Source organism: Mus caroli, chromosome 11 (genome assembly GCF_900094665.2).
Source record: "Mus caroli chromosome 11, CAROLI_EIJ_v1.1, whole genome shotgun sequence".
Classification (NCBI taxonomy): Eukaryota; Metazoa; Chordata; class Mammalia; order Rodentia; family Muridae; genus Mus; species Mus caroli.
The window spans coordinates 103,398,548-103,406,854 of record NC_034580.1 but is presented as its reverse complement, the minus strand read 5'-3'; the positions used below and the strand labels follow the sequence as shown (position 1 = coordinate 103,406,854).

At 45.0% G+C, this 8,307-nt stretch overlaps 1 protein-coding gene across 1 annotated transcript in view; it reads right to left on the bottom strand.

The window, feature by feature from the left end:
- Positions 1-7,541, bottom strand: part of Psmd12 (proteasome 26S subunit, non-ATPase 12) — an 18,587-nt gene extending 11,046 nt beyond the window's left edge. The window contains exons 1-4 of the mRNA XM_021177463.2: positions 7,329-7,541; positions 1,323-1,382; positions 1,096-1,224; positions 417-524 (exon numbers count right to left, since the gene is read on the bottom strand). Coding sequence (XP_021033122.1) covers positions 417-524; positions 1,096-1,224; positions 1,323-1,382; positions 7,329-7,436 — 405 coding nt within the window. The 5' untranslated portion in view covers positions 7,437-7,541. The remainder of the gene's footprint in view (positions 1-416; positions 525-1,095; positions 1,225-1,322; positions 1,383-7,328) is intronic.
- Between the last annotated feature and the right edge of the window lie 766 nt (positions 7,542-8,307).

Here is an 8,307-nt window from a genome sequence, read left to right as displayed (position 1 = left end):
AAAACCAAAAACCTAAGTAGATAAATTTTTACAAAAGTCATATAACCCAGTAAGTTAACCAAGAGAACCAAGGCAAAATCCCTACCAAGTGGTTCCAGGCTCCCATCTCTTTCTCTCAAAAAGCTCTATCACATCCATTTTAGGATTAAAATCACTTAATTCTGAGCCAGGTGTGGTGGTGCATGCTGGGTATAGTGGCACATACCTTTCATTTCAGAACCTGGGAGGAAAGGCAGGCAGATCTCTTGGGGTTTGAGGCCAGCATGGTCTACACAGTGAGTCTGAGGTCATTTGGGGCTGCATAGACATCCAGTCGGTCAAACAAACTAACAAAAACCACAATATATGTACATGCAATACAGAAGCACTTGACCCTCACAGCCTGCAGTAAGAAGTCATGCCTGCAGAAAACTCACCTTTCCTTCTGTAACCATCCGCAGAGTATCAATCAATCGCAGCTTGACTGGCAAGTCTGTGATCTCCTCCACGTAAGTACAGCACTGCTGAACCATTTTCGCAACTGCCTAACAAAATATGATAAACCACTCATAAGTGAAATTCATTCTTCAATCAGAAAGAAACTAAATAGTTTTGTTTGTTTTGAGAAAGGATCTCTCTGTGGAGTTCTGGCTGGTCTGGAACTCTCTATGGATACCAGGCTAGCCACATATTCCCAGACAGCCACCTGCCTTTGCATCCCTACCTAATGCTGGGATTAAGGAATGCTCAGTATACCCAGCCTGGGGGAGGGGAATCCCATAGATATATTCCAGTAGAATTTCAAATCACCTCTAGAACACAATTAGAAAATTTGAAGTTAAACAAATTTTCAATGACTTTCAGAGCTTAGGTTCCGGAAGGTCCTTATTTAAATGCGAACATACAGCTGAAACATTGTAATCTGTAGTTATCTATTAAGTGTGTGAGCTTGCGTGCCTTAGCCCACATGAGGAGGTCAGAAGATACCTTGCAGGAGTCAGCGCCTCCTTCTACCTTGTGAACTCAGGCTGTCAGGCTTGGCAGCAGGAACCTTTACCCACTGAGCCACCTGTCTAGTCCCAGTTTTTTGTGTTTCTAAAGCAATCAGGAACTCACTTGTTTTAACTGACTCCGCCGTTTTGACAGAAGCATAATATTTTCATTAAGTAAGTCCCATTCTTTGGCCTCATAGCACATTTTCACTACTGCAACCAAGATGCGGGACGTGGACACCATGTCAGAGGCCTGCAAAGATGAAAATGCATGTAAGTGAACGGGCCGCACCAATCAACCACTGCATCAACCACTGCGAGTGCAGTCTGCACCGCTCACCCAGTACTTACAGTCCGGGTCTGCTTTTCTAGAGAGAGAAGGGTTTCGATGACTTCTTGAAGCCGCCCTTCCTGAAACGAGAGAAACAATGAACATAAGTATCACCAACAGACCCAGCACTGACTGAAGCGTCTGGGAAAGTTAAAGCCATATCCGCTCTATAGGAAACATGTCCGCCATTACTGCTCTTGTCTGTAACTCTCCATCTGTGAAAAGCTTGCTCCTCCGAGGCAGTCTTTAGGTTAGGCCTTTCCTCCTAAGGACCCACACATGCTGCGCTTCTTTTCTCCTGTGTGTGAGTGCTCTACCACTGTGCCTCATTTCCAGCAGTCTACAAGTTTTTCTTTTTTTGTCCCCTCCCCTCACTTCTTTCTTTTTCATTCATTTGTTCATTCATTCATTCACTCAGTCACTCACTCACTCATTCATTCATTCACCAGCAGGTCTCATGGAGTCCAGGCTGTAGCCAAGTATGACTTGGAATTTCTACTTGCTTGCTTCCATAGTCACGGGTGTCTATGACCACATCTGGTTTGTACGATACTAGGGGTAGAACCAAGAGCCTCTGCATGGGAGTCATGCACTCTACCGAGCTACACCCCCAGATCTACAAATTTTTTGTTTGTTTGTTTTGAGATAGGGTTTCTCAGTGTAGCCCTGGCTGTCCTAGAAGGCCAGACTGGTCTCCAACTTAAAGATCCAACTGCCTCCTCCTCCTCCCAAGTGCTGGGATTAACCGTGTGTGCCACCACAGCCTGCCCCAACAACCTCAGAAAAACTCAACCTGTAACTACAGTGAGGTTCCCTCTGAGAAAACACTGAGTCTTTGTTTTAGATTCTAATTTATCAACTCAGAGTGGTGATACCTGTTTATCTTGTTCTATCCAGAACTCCTAACTGGTAGGGCTCTGAAAAGTACAAATAGAAGAAGAAATGATTTGAAGAAAACACCCACAAGCTAGCCAGAAAATCATGTTTTTAAGGAGCGGCTGCTGCAAACTAAATACACCCTGCTGGGCGATGAGAGCAGGTGAGTAGGAGAGGTGAGAGCAGAGAAGGGCACATCGTAGAGAGGTCTGCAAGTCTGAGGCTAGCCCTGTAGATCCATGCATAGCATTAGCTGAATGCTCACCTCCAGGAGAACAATGGACAAATCTAGAAGGCTAGTAAATCACAAAAGACAAAAAAACAGTGTTAGGAAGTCTGCTGCAAATTTGACTGTCACCCCATTCTACAGACTCCAGCTGACAGTTTAAGGGACTTGATCAGCCACAGAAGCACCAGCAGAACCAGAGTCCAGGCTCCTCCCATCGCAGTCCTCCAACCCCACCATTGCAGCATGATCGCTCCCTGAGAATGACCGTACTCTGGGCAAAGTAATCTCTATAGAAAATAGTTAGTATATGAAAGGAATAGGGGAGAAAGAAAGAAAGAAAGGTAGATAGGTAGATAGATAGATAGATAGATAGATAGATAGATAGATAGATAGATAGATGTTAACCACCCTTTACTCACTAAGCTAGCAGCTGCCTTGGTTGCTGTCTCTGTGGTCAGGTGGAGTGTAGAGGCATCACGGCACACTAACTCAGAAGCAGACACTAAGGAACTGCACCCTACACGGAAGGGAGTCACAGTGCTCAAGTCCATGTACTGCAGGATCACACCACATCCAAAGCCATCTTCTTAGAAAGGAGCTCTTGGCTAGTGCTCTCTGAACTGAAACTGTCACTCAGCACCTCATTTAATACAGGCTCTACTTTGCCATGACCCTGAACTATACTCTAATATTTACTTTGTAACTCAGTAAAATGTAAACTCTGAAACTGCTGTTTATCTTGATAGCTCAATGTGAAGCTTCATTAGCCAAACACATACTATTGCTTCTACAGGTACCTTTGTTCTTTTGAGACAGGGTCTCACTCTGACACCCAGGCTGTCCTCAGACCTACAATGGCCATCCTGGTGTGGTTTACTGTATGCCAAGCTCACAGATGAGAGATGTCTCATGCTTTATGTCTTAATCCATGTTCTACTGCTATGAAAAGACACCATGACCAAGGCAACTCTCCTAAGAGAAAGCATTTAACTAGGACTTGCTTACAGCTTCAGAGGTTTGGTACATTATAATAATGGTGGGGAGCAGGCGGTGCACAGGCAGGCAGGTGCTGGAGCAGTAGTGAGAGCTACATCCGGATCCACAGGCAGGGGTGAGGCAGAGAAAGACACACAGTCAGACACTGACACTCTGGGTTTGGAGTGGGCTTTTTAAAACCTCAAACCTCGCTGGCCCGTGGTGGCGCACACCGTTGATCCCAGCACTTGGGAGGCAGAGGCAGGCGAGGGTTTCTCTGTATAACTTTGGCTGTCCTGAAACTCACTCTATAGACCAGGCTGGCCTCGAACTCAGAAATCCCCCTGCCTCTGCCTCCCACTGCCCAGCAATGGGGGCCAGTCTTATTCAAACCACCACATCTAGCTTGAAGGTAAATTTTCATACCTTATATAATAGTGGTCTACCAAGTGGTCTGTGAGTTCCTTAGGCCTGAACCCTTGTTTACTTGTAGCTTCCCTCATACCAACTTGAACACAACATATGTTAAACTATTCAGATTTCAGCTATTGGATGGATCACAGGGCCCCCAATGGAGGAGCTAGAGAAAGTACCCAAGGAGCTAAAGGGAACTGCAACCCCATAGGTGGAACATTATTATGAACTAACCAGTACCCCAGAGCTCTTGACTCTAGCTGCATTTGTATCAAAAGATGGCCTAGTCGGCCATCACTGGAAAGAGAAGCCCATTGGACTTGCAAACTTTATATGCCCCAGTACAGGGGAACCGGGGGGGGGGGGGGGGGGGGGGGGGGGGGGGGGGGAGTGTATTGGGGACTTTTTGGATAGCATTGGAAATGTAATTGAGGAAAATACCTAATTAAAAAAAATGTGATTCTGTGCTCATTTTTCCAAATATTTTAATGTTTAGCTCTTTACAGAAATCTTTCAATAAAAATACCATCCATCCATTCAACCAAAAAAAAAAAAAAAAACTATTCAGATGATCTTAACTGGCTTACTAGTCTTGGCTGTCACAATAAAGAGGATGTGACAAGTTATTATGTTAGTTCCGTCTGAGGGACATTACCATCATCATCTTCATTAAATACAAGTAGTTCTAAACCATCTCACTTCTCCCTCCCACTTTTCTACGTTTAACCCAATGACTATGCATCATCTTCCTTCCTGTCTCTTCACAGCTCCCAAAATGCCACCTCCTCCAGGCAGCCTTTCAACTCAAAGGGAGTAAGATGGTAACAGCCATCTAAAACCAGAGTGCCAGAAAATGTAACTTGTGTGACTCATTTTCCTCACTTGGAAAATCTCTACAGATGAGGTAATGTCTACAGAATCTGTTCAATGTCCATAAGTGCCAGGCATCTTCAGGATCTCTAAGTCTGCCTCTATTAACCACTAAGAGATGCAATCTGTTAATCTGTCAACAAACAACCCCAAGGAGGAACTAATACAAAGTTACCATAAATGTTCTGAAGGCCAGAATGAGCCACTGACCAGAGTACTGGAAACTGATTTCAGGAATTCTGAAGAGCAGCAAAAGCTCCTAACTGCTGAGCCCTACACCTGACACATGCATATTAAGTGTCTGCACCGACAATTTTACCTTCAAATTTTCTTTCACATTTGAAACAAACAACGTCCGAAGGGAAATTAAGTGCAGATGACCCTTTAAACAGGAAATGAGATATAGCAAAAACTGATTTCTTGTTGCTAGGAACCTGAGCATGATTACCCAAGGATAAACCATTGAACTTTAAGTCTTCTCACAAACGAAGAAAAGAACAAAACTTTCTTCATCGTTACTAATGAGCTCAAAATAAAAATAAAACAGTGTACATTAAAATGTTCATACAATTCTCTAAAGTAGAATTGTAATGTTAAGGACTCAGCGGCAAGAGCACTTGCCTAATCTCCAGTCTGGAAAGGGCTGGGGAGGGAAAGCCATGTTAGAAACATTAAAAGCACTGGAGGTTATAGCTCAGTAGAGTGCTGGCCCACCATATCCTAAGTTCAATTTCTAGCACTGCTCACCCTCCCCCAGAGTTAGCCCAGGTGTTTTTAAAAATAAATAAAGCAAAACTAATTAAAGAAATCTAAAAAATTAACCAGGATTATGAGAAAATCTGAAAATTAAAACTATTGTCCTAGCCAGGCGGCGGTGGTGCACGCCTTTAATCCCAGTACTCGGGAGGCAGAGGCAGTTGGATTTCTGAGTTTGAGGCCAGCCTGGTCTACAAAGTGAGTTCCAGGACAGTCAGAGTTACACAGAGAAACCCTGTCTCAAAAAACCAAAAAACCAAAACCAAAACCAACCAACCAAACAAACAAAAACTATTGTCCTGTGTTTCAGGGGGAAAAGAATCCCACCTGCTTCCCAGTCTTCTTTTCTGACCCATAAACAAGTGTAATAAACTCACACATACACATCCCTTGCTTAGCTTCACAAGCATACAGTCTTCAAAAGCAACACACAAAGCCCCCACAACCCAAATGTCTCCATTTTTAACCACTTTAAAGGCCCAAACAGTCTTTGTTTTGAAACATCCATTCCTCATCATCCGCTCAGGAAAGCATCTGGCCCTTGAGTGGAACTGTGCCATACAGAACAGGCCTGGCCTTTTCTTGGACATCACTTTGTCTACAATCCTCTTCCTGCCTGAACCTCCCACATGCTGAGATTACAAGTATGCGCTACCTCTGCTGGTGTAGTTGTACTTTCTAAGGCAAATGATGTTTCTACCTGCTGTGAGCACCACACTTGTATTCATTTCAAAGGGGATGGTCAGGAGATGGCATTACCTAAAGGTACACATAAAATAATTTAAAAAAATTTTATACTCCTGGTTTCCCATTCAAATCAGCAGTGTCACTCAGCTGATAGTTGTGAATATTCTACCCTCTGTACTTGTTCTCGTAAGACTAAACAATCAATCCTTAGTGAATGTATCCTAGGTGACTTCTGAGACTGAACTGTAGGGATTTAAAGAGGTCTGAGTGCAATCATTATCAATAACCAACAACATTGGCTAGGCAATGAGCAAATCTAGTTTTGAATCCTTGGCTATTACTAACTATAACCTCCTCGGGCAAAATGCTTTCAGCCTTGGCTTCTTTAAGTACAAAATGATATTAAAAAGTTGCCAGACACATGGCATAGAGTGTGGAAATGTTTGGGTCAAGGTATGTATGCTCTTATTCCATAGTAAAGGCTTGATGGATGGTGTTCTCTAGTTCAATGGTAGAGCATTTGCTTAGAGTGTGCGCGACCCTGAGTTTGATCCCTAGCACCACAAACCCCCATTGTTCATTATCTGCCATCTCAGGCTCCGCACTTTTAAATTTGTCTTGCCTATACTGTCCTCTCTAGAAGTAACCATCTCAACTTTACTTCAGCCTACTTAAATCTAAGCTACTAATGTCAGCTTCTCTCCCGTAGGAACAATCAGCTTCCTTCCGTGTTCCAATAACACGTTCACTTGGATAGCTCACCAAGATGCAAAGGGTCCCGCATTCATTGCGTGCGTATTATCACTTTCCTGGTCCTACTGACCAAAGACCAGTCACTGCCATGACTTACATACACTTAAAGGGCATTAGCTGATCGGGCCACAGTAATATTAGAACCAAACTCTCTGATGCAGCCTGCAGCTGAGAACGGACTAAACCAAACCTTCCTTAGCGTCCCAAGAAAGAGCAAGCACTAAGTCCAGACGTCAAGCTCGATGGGAAAGAGATGACCATTTATTTATCTAGGGCTTGGGGAGCTTCGGGTTGCGGCGACTCCCGGGAAGATAGACCCGGGGTCTCCCACTCAAGCAGGTCCAACCCCGGCTAGGAAGACACCAAGGATGCGCGCTCCAGCCCGCAGTACCCCTGAGGCCTAGACAGGCTCCACGCCGTGACTCAGCCCCTGGCGCCCGCCAACAGCCGGCCGTCCTCCCCTCACCTTGGCCAGCTTCTCGCACTCAGGCAGGCGCTGGTCCACCGTGGCGCTGTAGTCCACTTCCATCTTCACAATGCGCCCATCGGCCCGCTCCGAGCCACCGTCCGCCATGGTCCCTGCCTAAGAGTCCCCTGCTGTACCCCAGTTTCGGCCACCACTCGTCACTCGCACCGGAAGTCGCCCGCTCATCCACTCAGGCAGTGCGTCGGAAACCCGCGGGAAGGACCCCGTGAGGCCCTCTGCACTGGTCGCCAGTCAGGCAGTGCTGCAGACAGCCCTGGAGGTGGGGCGTATGGCGCAGGGGCAGGCCCAAGAATGGGCGGGGTTTGTGAGGGCGGGGCTTTTGGGGGACTCCAGTCTCCTCGCCCAAGCCCTTGTCTGAGAGAAGCGAATGTGACACAGCAGAACATCTCACGTATTTTTTTTTTTTTTTTTAACCTCTTCTACTTCGAAAACCCATTTACCAGAACCGTCGGTGAGCCACTTGCTTTTTCTTGGTCCTCGGTGTTCCCATTTTTATATGAGGAGGCTAAAACTGACCCTTAAGAAAAAAAAGTTATAAGGTTTTCTCTGCATTATCTATGAGATTGATTTTTTAATTGCTCCTAAAAAAATAAAGGGTGTGTGTGTGGCAGACAGCGCAGCTCAGTAATATAACAATCAGTGTTTTTATGTTTTCACACAATCTGCCGTGCCGATAACAAGACAACTCAGATCGCGTCTCTGAGAAAATAGCAATTCTTTACCATTATCATTTCTGCACGCATGTGGAGGTCAGGGGACAGGGTCTAGGAATCAGTCTTGCCTTTCACCATGTGAGAGAGAGAGAGACTGGAGATTGAACTCAGGTCTTCAGGATTGGCAGCAGGCACCTCTACCAGCTAAGCCATCACCATGGCCTGAAAATTGCTATTTTATTTTTATTTTTTTTTAAAGATTTATTTATTTATTATATGTAAGTACACTGTAGCTGTCTTCAGAC